Below are 13,793 nucleotides of genomic sequence, written 5' to 3' on the forward strand. Positions count from 1 at the left end.
GTGAGAAGGAGGAACAACTCAGTAGACAAGTGTACAAAAAGTACACGTTGGCAAGAATTTGAAAGGTGCTGTCAAGGCAAAAAGCGTGGCAGGTGGAGGTGAGTCTTACTGCAGCTTTTTAGAGAATAATTTGGTGCTAAGTGATAAAATTTTAAATGTACATTAGCCTAGAAACCCAATTTTAGAAATCTAGCCCCTGGAAGCAAAAGTACCAGAACACAAAGATATTCATAGAAAGCATTTATTGTAGTACTATTTATAAGGGCAAGAAATTAAACACCTGAGGGCCCATCCACAGGCGCACGAGAAGGAAGTACTGCATGCCGCCGCCTGGAGCTCCAGCCACTGACTGAAGAGCTAGCGAATTCCGTAGGAGTTCGGGTGGAAAGGGAAAGACGAAGATCCAAGGGGCTGTTTCTGGTCTTCCAAAAAGCCCCGGCGAGAAGACGAGGAGAGACGAGTTAACAGCTGACTCGAGCGAGGGTGGAGGTTGCGCTGTGGATTTCATTCACAGGACATCTTTTCCCTGGAAGATCCGCTGCCCAGATGGACGTGCCTCGGCACACAGTCCCACCCAGCGGGCACGAGGCCGGGGAAGCTGGACCGAGGGGGTTCCGGCCTGAGCGCGCATGAAAACAACGAGGGTGTGCAGGTCGAAAGGGCTTAATACATAGGTACTCGACAAGCACCCCTCCTTAGATGCATTCCAGGGGCTCCCGCCCATCCTCAGCTCCACTCCCCACCACTCCGCTCCGCGACTGTGAAGAGGCGAACGCTGGTCCGAGGTCGACAGGTGCGCACGAGGCAAAAGCCGCGCCACGCAGGAGGACTACAACTCCCAGCACGCTCCACGCCGTCCAGCCTCGCGTTCCCAGAAGGCCGCGGGGGCCCGCTCACCCATTCAAAAGCGGGGCGTTGCGGACTTGTTTTTCGGCCGCTGCCAACCGCCGGATTTGAATCGGGACGCTGCTTCCTGGCGCCGGCGGGGTGGCGGTGAGATGGGCGCCCCGTCGTTGCCGGAGACCTGGAAGCCCTTCCTCAAGGACCACCGCCTCGCTACGTTCAAGAACTGGCCCTTCTTGGAGGGCTGCGCCTGCACCCCGGAACAGGTGAGACTGAGGGGCCTCGCGGGCCCCGCGCCGGACCTCCGACCCAGGCCTCCGGCTGGCTCCTCCGTGGGCTCCCGGGGCCCGGGCCGCGCCCCGCCGGGGTCTGAGCCGTGCTCTCCCTTGCAGATGGCCGCGGCCGGCTTCGTCCACTGCCCCACCGAGAATGAGCCCGACTTGGCCCAGTGTTTCTTGTGCTTCAAGGAGCTGGAGGGCTGGGAGCCAGACGACGACCCCATGTGAGTACCCCAAGCCAGCAGGCCCCTGGGCGCCCGGCTGCATCCGGCCGGAGCTTCTGTTTTGAGCTGAGCTCAGGAAAAGTATTTGAATTTCGAAGATCCTTAGTGAAGGAGATGCGGTTTTCCGTCCAAAATGACGACCTCATTTTGGGCCCTGAACACCTGTTGCGAGTGGCTGGACCTCTGTGTGCTGGCGCACGCAGACCTCGTCGTGATTTGGGGGCGCGTTGAAGAGAGGCTCGTTGTTGTAGGCACTGGGTGCCTTTCAGGGTCGACAGAACCTGGGAGCAGATCGTGTTGTGACCTAGGGACGTGCAGGTGCTTTTCTTGTTGCACAGTGTTTGCACCTGAAGCTTTGTTGGGCTGTCACTCACACACCACAAAACCCACCCCTTTAACCCTGCGGAGGTCGAGGTCAAGAACATTACAGCGTTGGGCGCCTGTATCCATCCGAGAGATACCTCCATTACTAGGATGTGCTGAAATGCGAAAAAAAATTAAAAGCTGCAAATTTGCATTTGCTGTATTTATATAAAATACATGATTTTCTGTTTTGCACTTACAGTCTAGAAATTATCAGACAAAGAAATATGAAAACATAACAAATTTTCAAAGAACAGAAACATGGATACTGCTACAAAGTACAACCAAAAGTGTCTTTAACATTCATTCATTGGCATCTTCCATAGTCGGCTTTACAGAACGTCGCTAACAGTCATTGCACTTGGCAGTGCTGTGCTCCAGGCACGAACCCTTGTCACAGCACTTGCAGAAATGTTTTTTAAGGATTTTATTTATTTATTTTTAGAAAGAGGGAAAGGGACGGAGAAAGAGGGGTAGAAAAATCTTGTGTGAAACAATCCGTTGCCACTCCCGCACCCCAGGTGTGTGCCCTGACTGGGAATGTAACCCACCACCCTTTGGTTACCGGGCTGGAGCTCAGTCCACTGAGCCACACCAGCCGGGGCTGCAAAAATATTTTGATATGCAGCTCGTTTTGGATGCATAGTACTAAACACCTCTTTTTCTCTTCCTGCTCGTCGAGGGAGCTGTACCTATGTCAGCGTTAAAGTGTCCTTCCATTTGTGTTTGAAATCGATGGAGTTTCAGGTGTGAAGCCTCATGCATCCTTGTAGAGATTTCCGAACACCTTTTTCTGTTCTGACACTTAACTGCGTTACGAGATTGCTAGTGAATATTCCGCACCGTATTTTCACACTGCAGTTCAGCATGTGAATAGCCTGAGTGTTTATTTCTGCAACATTCAGAACTGTGGAGGATGTAACCCTGGGCCACCTCCTGGTGTTCCGGGCCGCCTCACATGTCCCCATCCTCTGGTCCACAGTGTCAACTCCTGACTTGGTTTGGTTGTGATGTTCTATTTTGTCAGGGTTTTGTGAGTCTAAATTTACAACGTCATCGAAGTGCCGTTACTTACGGTTTTTCCCTCTTGGGGTGTACGAGATACAAGCGTGCAGTGTGCACCGGAGCCTGTTTTTAGAAGCCACAAATCCGGGGGGTCGTTGGGGTGTATTCGTACAAACAGTGCCTACGTGTGGAAGTCACTTCTTTTCCACGTCAGAGAGGAGGTTCCTACCCGTGAGGCAGCTACCTGTGGTCATGCTACGAACGTCCTGCTGAGCGAGGGGTCTGCCCGTCTCCGGCCACGTCCGCTGGCTTGTTTCCAACGGCGTGGGGACCCTCGGGCTGCCTGCCGGCGTAGACCTCCACGTTTCCTGTGTAAAACACTTTTGCATCTTCCGTAGCACCACTTTTTATACTGTATTTACTGGGTTTGGATGGGACACATTTTCTAGACCCACATGTGCCTCGAAGCCCGGGTAGCGTCTCGCCCATTGGTACCTTCTGCCCCGCAGAGCAACAGCATTTACAGTTCTCTACAAATGCTGAGAAACCGCCTCCCACAGCCGCTGGTTTGTCCGCCTTCTGGTGTGTGTTCTAAGCGGGTGACTTTGCGTCAAGCCCGATACAATTATGAATACATCTAAATCTCCATAAAGACATCGTAAGTCTGAGTTCAGTCCCCACCATCTGTGCCCCTGACACCTGCAGACCGAGCCGATTGCCGCGCTGTGAACCAGCTGGATGGCAGAGGCTTGTGAGTGCCTTCAGTCCAGTTTTGTCCATTTGTTGAGCATCTTTCTCGTGAAAACCGGCCTGAGATAGAATCGATGTATTTATTTATGCATAGTAAATTAGATCAAAAATGTCAGTTACGGTAAAGAAGTTCCAAGTTCTTCTTGGCATTTTTTGTGTTTGGCTGAACTAATGTAAATTGACACAAAATATTCTGTGGCTGTTTTCTAATTTGCCTTCTTACTGGATTTTACCTCCATTTTGGTTCTTTATCCTTTCCAAAGATACTCTTCACTCATGTCCAATTCATCTTCACTTTCTTCACTGGGAGTATCCAGCGCCGTATCCGAATCTTCTGGACGAACTTCCACGTGGTCGTTTCGCGCTTGACTCCCTCACGCCCTTCGTCGGACTCGACAAGGAGCTTCATTTGCTGAAGTTCTCAGTGCCTCTTGGGTTATCCACTTGATATATTTTTCCAGCCATTTTCAGTGGTGGATGAAAAAAACCCACAACGCTGACTTCAAGGCTCCCGCACACACAGACCCCAAAAACAAACTGCCGCGACGCTGACCTCGGAGTTCACGGTGTCCCTCAGATACAGTTCACCGCCGAGCGTCACGCACCCTTAGGAAACACGCGTTGTAACCAAACCGACGGCTCAAACGTTACAGCCTGACATTAGTCACGCACAGACGCACAGCTTGTCATGACCTTGAACCTGTGCACCGATACACGAAACGATGTTCCAGAAAAGAGTTTGTGTCTCTCAGATGAGCTGCGACCCCCACTTCCCCGGTGTTCTGGATTTTGTTCTGTGAGGGCCAGAATTCTGTGTGTGCGGACTGAGGGGGAGCGTGGCAGCTGTCGTCTTTCTGCCCCGCGATGCCACTTTCTTTTATCACCTCTGCCCCCATCAGACCAATTGTTTGTACGACTTCATTTTTTTTTCCTGTAGAGAATCAACTGAGTTGTTTCTCGCCTTGGGCAGGACGTGTGTTTGCCTAGCGGTGAGCGTGCCAGGAGAGTATGGTGGTGGTGTTCCTAAGGGCTGGCGTATTTCCAGATTCTAATTACTGTTGGCTGTCGCTGCGGACCTTGCGAGGCTGTGTGTCCGTTCCAGTGCTGTGCTGGTTCAGTGCTGGGTGCTCCGCAGAGTTAGTTCACCAGGCAGGAAACGAGGGTGCGGGCCAGAGGGCTGCCCTCGTCCAAACCAGCAGATTGTGTGACAGCGCCAGTGGGATGAGCTGCTTCCACCTGTCCCTTGGGGTCTCAGAGGGACCTGACTGTGATGGCGCTGGACCACAGTGTGGGGCACCTTCCCCACTCCATGTGCCCATCGGAGCGTCCATCTGCCCGAGGTCGTGGGGATGGCGTCCACAGGTGGGGGGGTGCTCGGGCAAGCTGTGGAGGAAGGTGGCCTGGCACCCAGCACTGGTTCTGGCCGCTTCGGGCCTCACGTCGCTCTTGCAGCCGAGCGGGGTGTCCTGGAGGCGGAGTGGGCGGCGGGCGAGGGGCTGTGAGGCCCACTGCTGTCGCCCTTCTCCCTTTACCGACTCTCGGTCGACGAGCTCCTGTGTTGGTTTTTCTAGGGCGGAACATAAAAAGCACTCACCTGGCTGTGCCTTCCTGTCTCTCAAGAAGGCATGTGAAGAATTAACCCTCGGGGAATTTTTGAAACTGGACAAAGAAAGAGCCAAGAACAAAATTGTACGTATGATTTGCAGTAAGAGTCCAGAGCCAACTCCTCGCGGGGTCTTTAACCCTGACCTTCCTAGCCCCTCACACACGCCCCCGTTTCTGACGATGCCCAGCTGGGGCGCGTGCAGGCCCAGAGGGGCGTGGTTGTGCCCTCAGGAAGTGTCTGCAGTGGGAGTGCCCTCTGCTGGTGGGACAGTCCAGAGAGGAGGCTGTGTCATGTGTTGGGTCGGGGGTGGACAGAGGGACTGGGGACACCTAGTAGAGTGCGTACTGGGGCAAAGGCGCTGGTCCCACTGGAACGTGAGGGGACTTCTGCAGGTGGATGGGGAGCCTGCCTGACCGGGACAGTGAAGCTCTGAGCCAGCAGCCTGGTGGGGAGGGGTCGCCGGGGAGATCCCGGGAAGCCTGGCCTCCAGTGCCCAGGAGTGACCGTTGAGGGCCGCCCACGTTTGATGGGCCGTCTGTAAGAGATGACTCTGCACTGAGGATGAAACTTAACTGGGCGCCCTCTGCCGTTAGTTATTCGCTCAACCTGGCGGCCCCACAGCAGACTGCGGAGGAGTTTTGATGTCCTTGTAGCACAGCCCCAGCGGCCCCGCGTCCTGGTCGTTTTTGGTCCCTCGCAGGCCCAGCTCGGGGAGCGCTGTCTGCTGCAGGAGGGCTGCGGCGGGGGGCCGGGGCGGCCCCTGCACTGCACCTGCTGCCCAGGGTTGCTGCGGCGGCGGAGTCCGTGGGCCACGCGGTTTCTGTGAGACAGTGTTCCCTTTGGTTTGGGTTTCTCACAACTTTACAAAGGTGAAGACCCAAAGGCTAAGCAGAAACAGGCCGGGCTCCAGGTGAGGGATGCGCGGTGTGGGATTGGGGAGCAGCTGGGAGAAGCGGGAGGCTGAGCAGACTGAGTGCGCTGGGGCGTGGCCGGCGAGGCTGAAGCGGCTGCGGGACACGGAGAAGGACGAAGGAGTTGCGGTAGTCGCAACCAACAGGGAGACACTGCTCTGGCACTGTCCCAAGCGGCACCCGAGTGCTCGGGGACCCTGTGGTCCCTCGGAGGCAGTGTGGCAGCCTGCGAGGGGGAAGCCCACCGGGGGCGTGGTCTGCATTGGCTGCGTGGACAGCAGTCATTCGGCAGCTGGATTTTGTCCCCTGGAGCCAAACTACAGGATATTTAAAGCAATGCGTGAGTTTTTACTTACTTGTTTAGTTACAAACAAACAACATGGGCTTCTGTAGGGTATATTTCCTTCCAGATCATTAAAAAAATTATGTATTTTAAAGAAGAGTAGAAAGGCTAAGCTATTCATATCTAGTTGGTTTATAAAACTTGTGCAAAAGGAAGGTTTTTTAAGTCCGTGGCCCTTGCTCAGCCCCGCCACTGGGAGGTCCTGGCGCCAGGTGCCCGGCAGCGCGGCCTGGGCCCACGCTGCTGCGGTCTCTAATGCGGAGCTCCAGCCGCACTGCCGCACTCCCCGCAGCGGCTGCTGCACCGGGCGGCGCTCGTCCCGGCGGAAAGCCCTGTGCGGCAGGTGCCAGCCGGTTGTGAGGTTTGGTGCAAACAACTTGTCACTGATATAAAACAGGTCCCCCGGTGTCCCCGTGTGAATGGATGGAGAGGGCTGGGGTCAGAGCCGGTGCCGGGACAGGCGTGACCAGGGGCCTGTCCATGTCACGCTCAGCTCCTGGGGGACCTGGGTCCTTGAGGTGGGCTGGTGTGCGAGGCTCGTCTCTTCTGTGGGGTGGGGGAGGGCAAGAACTGCTAGCGGGAACATGTATTAAGTCAGCTAGGTGAGGGCGCCATGCAGTCCAAGACGACCGTCTGTCAGGCGCTTTATTACAAGATGAAGGGATGCGCTGTGACGGGCAGCGCTGGAGACAGGGACCAGCATTCCTCCTGACGCTGTGCGCCTCCGAGGCCCCCAGACCCACCTGTGAGGGCTGCTGCGGGTGGGTGCGGCAGGGCCCTGTCAGGGCTGCCAGTGGCTCGACTCCCGCAGCTGCACCGCTGCCCCCCGTCGTTGGGGGAGAAGTGAAGTGAGTTGGAACCATTGCGAACCTAAGTCCGTCCGGGGAGGAAGGTTCATCGGGGAGCAAGCGGAGAGCCCCCCTCTGTGTGCCGCTACCACACAGAGGGCGGAGCTGCGAGCCTGGCTGGCGGCCGGCGCCGGTTCCCTCGGCGGGTTCTACTGTAGTTCCCAACACCGAGCTGCTTGGGGTTTTACCCCCTGTACTGGAAATGCGTGAAAGGAAGCTGCTGACCTCCACGTTGCAGGGGGCACGCGTCGGTACCCGCGGCAGGCAGGGTCTCCTGGGCTCCGCGGGCGGGCGTCTGTTGCCAGGCCCCCCTCCGGCACGCGCTGCTGTCTCCCGTTCCTGCCAGCGCATCATCTTCACAATTGAATTTTCTTTTAATTTGAAAGTAAGTGAGCCTGATGCACGGGGCAATATTTAACATACAAAAAAAGTAGATGTTGAAAGTAACCTTTACAATGTTAGCCTTTATCATTTTTCTTATTAGAAAACATTTACCCTAAGAAAGTTGTTGGTTTTTTGAAGTGACGGGCGTCAAGGAGGATGAGCAGGAGGCAGGAGGGCGGTCCCGGGTTGGCTGGCGGACTGCCCTTTGCCCCGCCCTCCGGAGGGTGCCCGCTGCGGAGTGGAGAGGTGGTAGGGAGCTAGATTCAGGGGAGGCTGGAGGCGGAGGTTTCTGTGTCTCAGGAGAAAGCTAAAGCTCAACAGGCTCCCCTCCCCTGGGCAGGGGAGGGGCTCGGGCCTTTCCCAGGGGCCTCGGCTGCAGGCAGGGTGGCGTGAATGTCAGGACTCTGCCAGCTCCACTGGGTGACCCCAGCCGGGTGCGGCCCTGGGCCCCAGTCTCTCTGGTCTTGTCAACAGCCTGCGATTCGGAAGCTGTTGTTTCGATTTCATGAGTCTCTTCTTTATTTCCAGGCAAAGGAGGCCACGAGTAAGCAGAAAGAATTTGAAGAAACTGCAAAGCAAGTCCGCTGCGCCATCGAGCAGCTGGGAGCCAGGAAGTGAGGCCCCGCCCACTCTCCCCCTGGGTGGGCTGCGGCCTTGCCCGGGCACATCTGGCTCTGCTCTGGGGCTGCTCACTGCCTTAGGCAAGGAGAACATCACAACTTTGAAATGAGAATATTTAAACTGTATTTTTTTTCTCTTGGAAGTGGGGCCACAGGCCACTTCTGTCTTCACCTCTGGTGTCACCGAGTCTGGTGACTGATTCCTTTCCCTCCCCGTGTTTTTGTGTTGTCCGTCCTGGATGCAGGCAGGATGGAAAGGCGAGAAGCTCGGTCACATGGGCAGAGCCCTTTGCCCGCAGTGGAGGGGCTTCCCGTTGCCTGGCCGTGGAGCCCAAGACCCAATGTGAATGCAATCATAGGTCCGTTGTCGCTGGACGAACAGAGAATTAAGGGTGCCATTTAAAGTGTCTTTTGCCTAATCTGAGTTTACGGTGTGCATTTCTTGTGTCCCCCATGCTCTGCAGGGTGTCACTTCGACAGGCCCGCAGCACCCTCGCCTGCCGGGGCTCTCCTCGCCTGTTTCATCACTTCGTGATCTTCAAGGCCGCAGAGGGACAGCTGGTGGCACTGAGCCCAGGCTGCCTCGGGGCTGTAGTGGGGCCTGAGTGGCTGGGAGGGACAGAGGAGGCTCGTGTCCGGGGTAAAGCTGGCCTCTGGCTTTGAGGTCCATTGAAGACCCTTCACCGCCACTGGGCACACAGCAGGGTCACAGTGTTGCCAGAGCCCGGCGCGGCGCTTCAGCCCCTCTCTGGGTAGAAGAGGGTGGGTGGCTGCTTCCGGGGAGTCCTGCCCTGGTGGGCTGTCATCCGTGGGCCGGCGGGCAGCGGTGGCGGAGGCCCACGGGAGGGGCTCCTGCTCTCACGTTCCCAGGGTTCTGCAAGCAGGCATTCCCCACTCACCGCGTGGGGCAGGCAGCGGACACTTCACCTGTCTCTCTAATACGAATCTTCCTAAAGTAGGACGTGGAATAAATTAGTTTAAAAGTTGTATTGAGAAACCTTTTGGAAAAAAATTTTAGAGTAACATTTTCTCTTGTGTGCACCCTAACAAGATCATGAACTCGGTGGTCCGGGAGTCCCAGCCGTGGCATGGGCTGGGCAGAGGGCCCGAGCAGCCGCAGCGGGAAAGGTGGTCTGCGGCCCCGCCCTGGCTGACTCTCAGCTGCAGGTTCGTTGTCGGGCACACGGGGGTCAGAAGCCTCTGCTGGCTTTTCTTACTGTAGGTGCCTGATTTTTATGTGGTGGGGAGGGGAATCGAGACAAAATCCTCGGCCCCTCCAAGGTCCTACAATGCTGTCCTCTTAGGTGGTTCGAATTATTTCACAGATGAGCACCAGCCAGGATTGTAAGTGAACACGTGGCGGTTCTAAGCAGTCGGGGAGGCCAAGGTGAGCTTGAGGCGGATTCAGACAGAGAGCGGTGTAGCAGGAAACACCGTTCAGCTGAAACGGTCTCATGAAATTGCTATGCGATTAGCCAGCCCAGTGCGCCTGGGGCGCCCACTGGTTGCTCCCTCCCCAGAAGGATGCAGTGGCCTGAGTCCTTTTTAAATGACTTGGCCCAGAGCTGAGGGGACTGGGGGGCTGCTGCGGGCCATCTGTCAGCACTATTGGCCCCGTCTTCATGGCTCCGACACCTTCCACATCGGGCCCCACCCCAGTGTCCGGCTGTCCTCCCCCCGGGCCAGCTCGCCAGGGCTGCGGCCTGACAGGAAGGTGATAGGTTGGTTTCTGCCTCCTCCGTGGGGTTAAGCTGCAGGGTGGATTGTTTCTGTCCTATCAGAAACCTCTAGAGGTCATCTTGGTTGTTTGAAAAATAAAAACCATTTCATTCTAAACGTGGCTGAGGACCCTACTGGGTTTTTGAAGTATTGCTGTCTTTTCATGGTCGTTTCTTAGCCTGCCCCTGCGGGAGGGGCGTGTCCTGGCCACCGCAGAGCCAGCCTGGGGCTCCTCTCTGAGCCCCCTGAGCCCAGGACCCGTTTGTTTGCGTCACTGTGGCTCACTGCTGATGGACCAGCTGTGAAACATCTCCTCTGGCTGATGACTTCCTGCCGCACGCCAAGCAGAGAGGAGTGTTCCCCTCTGAGCTGGGAGGGGCCTGCGGTGGCTTTGTCAGGAAAAGGCCTCCAGCCTCTCTGCCCGTCGGGAGCGCCGGGCTGTTCCCTGCCCTTCACTTTAATCATGGTTCTCACTCGAGGCTGCAGCTTCGCAGAGCGGCGGGCTGAAAGGCATCTTTGTCCTTGGTTTCTTTGTTTGGCAGGTGAGGACACGGCCTCGTGGGGGTGTGCCAGGGTGTGCCGCACCTCATACATTTCTCCTTCCCGAAGCGCAGTTTCTAAAACCTCCGTTGGCCCTGGCCTTTAATGACTGCCAGCGTTGGAGACCGAACCTACTGAGGCTGATCAAGCCTTTGGCCCTGGCGGGGGGCAGCGGTGCTCAGGTTCTCCACGGCGGGTGGCAGACGCACAGGGGCTGCAAGCGTGGGGGGCCGGTGGGGGGGTGGGAACCTCACAGGGGGACTCGCAGTCAGAGCCCTGCCGGCCAGCCCAGGGAACCCGAGTCTGGCACCGTCTCCCCAGCCCGACAGCAGCAGGATTTGTGCGCTGAGAGCGGTGCCCTGCAGGCGGGCGCCCCCTTGGGGTGTGGATGTGCTTTGCAGGCTGTACTCGAAGAAATAGCTCACAATTGCCAAGGAAGTCTGATGTGGTCTTATCAGCAATGTCTTTGGTGCAGAAATGGAGACAAAGAGGTGAAGTAGCTTGTCCGAGATCACACAACCAGCAAGAAATAGGGTTGGGATGTGAACCGGGCCGCGGGCTGTGGTCAGCTGCCTGACTGCAGAGCAAGGGCCGACTTGGGACCGGCCCCATCTGTCTCAGACGGCCTTGTGGGGAAGGCCCTGCTTATCTGGATCGGGCTTCTGCTGACCCTCGCGGTGCGACACTTCCCCGTTCTGCTTTGAACTAACCCACTGAACGTTGTAAAGATGCTACGGGAGGGCTCCGCGTCCCCTGCACCCAGCTTTCCCCGTCATAACTGTGGTCCAGCATCTGCACTCGCTTTTCAACGCGTAAGGTCTGAGCCAGGGCCAGGGCCAGGGCCAGGGGGCTGACCGCTTGGAGCCAAAGACCCCAGGGTGGAGGATCCCTTGCCGCGCCCTGGGGCAAGCTTCCTCTGAGCTGAAGGAGCCCTTGCTGCACCATCTAAGCCGGTTTCAGCTGGCTGTGACCACGCTGGGGCCGTGGCTTCTGTGGCTGTTTCCCACCTGATCCCTAGGGGGGATGTTTTCACATTGGCTGGCTCACATTTCTGCTTGAGCACCTACTGTGTGCCAGTCACTGCATCTCGGAACCAAGCGCAAAGAGGACTCAGCGTTCCGCAGTGAGCTCATGGCCTGCCTTGTGTCCTGAAGTGTGGGAAGCCAAAGGCAGCAACAGCCCCAAGTGTGTGCATGTCCGCGGGGGCCCCATGGCCACCGCACGACCACACTGAACTCTGCCTTGGCTGGCAACAGGAGAAAACTAAGTATCCATCTGCCCTTGTCTGAGCTGCTGTCTGAGCCACTGCTGCCCCCACGTGGTCAAACTGGGAATGGCTCTGTCTACCTGGAGAAGCCATCCCAGGTCCCAGCCCAGTGCCTGGGAAGCACCCTGTGCTGGTCCCAGGGGAGGGGTGCCGGGTCCTCACCTGAGCCACGCAACCCTGCTTATACACGTGGAGGTGACACTCCTGCCCCAGGAAGAGCTGGGGGCCCCAATGCCTGAGGTGACACATCATTTAGAAAGACAGGTGGGGGCAGTGTTGGCACAGGGTCCCAAGGGCCCCATGGGCCCTGTGATCGCTGGGCCTTGTGAACTTGCGTCCCTCTGCTCTGAGGCCCACCTGTATGGCATCACCTGCCCCCTGGGGAAACCAGTAGCTGGGCACAGCCGTCAGCAGGGAACAGGGCACAGGGACACTGGGAAACCGGATAATTTAATAAAGGGACAATCTACAAAGGCGAGGCAGAGTGGAGGGCGGTCAGAAGGGATGGTGCAGAACCTCCAGGCCAGAGGGGTGAGATGAGGGGTTACAGGAGCCTGGAGACAGGGATGCATGGAGAGGGCCCCTGCCTGGCTCAGGGAGGAGGGAGCTGGGCAGGGGCATGGACACGCAGACCCCACTCCCCTCCCCTCCCTCCCTCATCCCCTGTCGGGGCCTCACTAGTTGACACCAGCAGGCATCCAGAAGGCTGGGACCTTCCTGGTGTGGTCACAGCCCCCAGTACACAGGGGAGAAGCATGGAGGGAGGACCTGGAGGGCAAAGGGATGTCGCTCTTGCTCACCAGAGACGAGGGTGGGCACAGACCAGGTCTACTCCATCCCCCCACTTCCCCTCACTGCTCCCCTGCTGCTCCAGCTGGCCACCTTTTCCTGCAGATCTGAGGGAAGGGGTGGGGCAGGAGGGGCTCCATCAACGCTGGCACTGGCCCCGAGGCTTTGCTAACAGCTCCCTGAAGACCCGTTGCCTGAGTGGCCGAGCAGGACTGGGGCCCCCAGTTGGCCCGCTGCACGGCCTGTGGTCTTAGTGACCAGGTGTCTGGTCCAGAGGCCCCTCATCTACCTCCTGCGCCCCACCTCCTCCTGGGCCGTGGTCCCCCCACATCGAAACTGTGGTTTGAACCCCCCTGACCCACTCAGATCTCACACCTGTCTTACTTCCTTTCCCATCAGCCCCTTGCAGGTGGGGCCCTGCGGTTTCACTGCTGACTTCCTCTCCCAGAACAGAAGGACTGGAGCCTGCCAAAGGGGAGATTCTGGGGGGCTGGGGGATGGGGGTTTGGGGCTCCTGCTTCAGAGCCCACTGTGGCTCTCCTTCCCTGTGGTATCAAGTACAAAGCCTTCAGCATGGCATTCAAAGTGGGTGGGATCTGGCCTCTGTTTCCCCCTCCAGGGACAGGGTGCCCCCTGCTCCCCAACACATTCCCTGTCCTATCCTGAACCCCTTTCTCACCACTCTGCTTCCGCCTCTGCCATTTCCCACCGGTGAGCCAGCATTTCCTTGCCTGCTGTCCCAGGCCTCCCCTCACCCCCAGTTCCCAAGGCGCTCTCTGTGGGTGCCCATCAAGCCCAGCACCTCCCCCACCTGCTGCTGGCAGTGGCTGTTTATGCACCAGGCTGCCTGCTGAGCAGTGGGCTCAGCATTCTTGAAGTTCCAGGCAACACTGGGTGTGGGCTAGATGCCTCCTCAGTCCCAACCACCACCTGACCCCACCGGCAGGCCCTTGGGGCTCCAGCGGGGACTCTGACTGGTCCCTGGCACAGCTGAGGGTTGCACACACCCAGCAACAGCGACGGTTCCTATGGCAGCAACTGGCAACCCAGGACGGGAGTGTGGGTCACTGTGCCTTGCAAACACGCCCTAGGTTGTTAGGACCCCCTTCTCTGGAGGTGCAGCCTGTGGAGGGCCCCCTTTCCTAGATCAGTTTTCTGTTGTCTTCATGTGGGAAGGCGATGAGTGCAGGACGATAGCTATAGGGTTTAGAGAGCAAAGACGTGGGTTCGAATTCTGCTTTGCCATTCACTCAGTACGGGACCTCAGAACCCCCTCTGCAAAATGGGCTAACACCCACCTTAT

The 13,793-nt window shown here is 57.5% G+C and overlaps 1 protein-coding gene across 1 annotated transcript; it reads left to right on the plus strand.

Moving 5' to 3' along the window:
* Nucleotides 1-898: 898 nt before the first annotated feature.
* Nucleotides 899-8,735, plus strand: BIRC5 (baculoviral IAP repeat containing 5). The gene is made up of 4 exons (XM_053912087.2): nucleotides 899-1,109; nucleotides 1,236-1,345; nucleotides 5,035-5,152; nucleotides 8,084-8,735. The coding sequence occupies exons 1-4, from the start codon at nucleotides 999-1,001 to the stop codon at nucleotides 8,171-8,173; spliced, it is 429 nt and encodes a 142-aa protein (XP_053768062.1). The 5' UTR covers nucleotides 899-998; the 3' UTR covers nucleotides 8,174-8,735.
* Nucleotides 8,736-13,793: the final 5,058 nt, after the last annotated feature.

Source organism: Desmodus rotundus, chromosome 9 (assembly GCF_022682495.2).
Source record: "Desmodus rotundus isolate HL8 chromosome 9, HLdesRot8A.1, whole genome shotgun sequence".
Lineage (NCBI taxonomy): Eukaryota > Metazoa > Chordata > Mammalia > Chiroptera > Phyllostomidae > Desmodus > Desmodus rotundus.

What these genes read in the sequence shown, in the direction of transcription:
- BIRC5 (XM_053912087.2), top strand. Translation starts at nt 999, where the DNA reads ATGGGCGCCCCGTCGTTGCCGGAGACCTGGAAGCCCTTCCTCAAGGAC. An exon ending in GAGCCAGACGACGACCCCAT is followed by an intron (nt 1,346 to 5,034) that starts GTGAGTACCCCA and finishes TGGTTTTTCTAG; the next exon opens with GGCGGAACATAAAAAGCACT. An exon ending in AAAGAGCCAAGAACAAAATT is followed by an intron (nt 5,153 to 8,083) that starts GTACGTATGATT and finishes CTTTATTTCCAG; the next exon opens with GCAAAGGAGGCCACGAGTAA.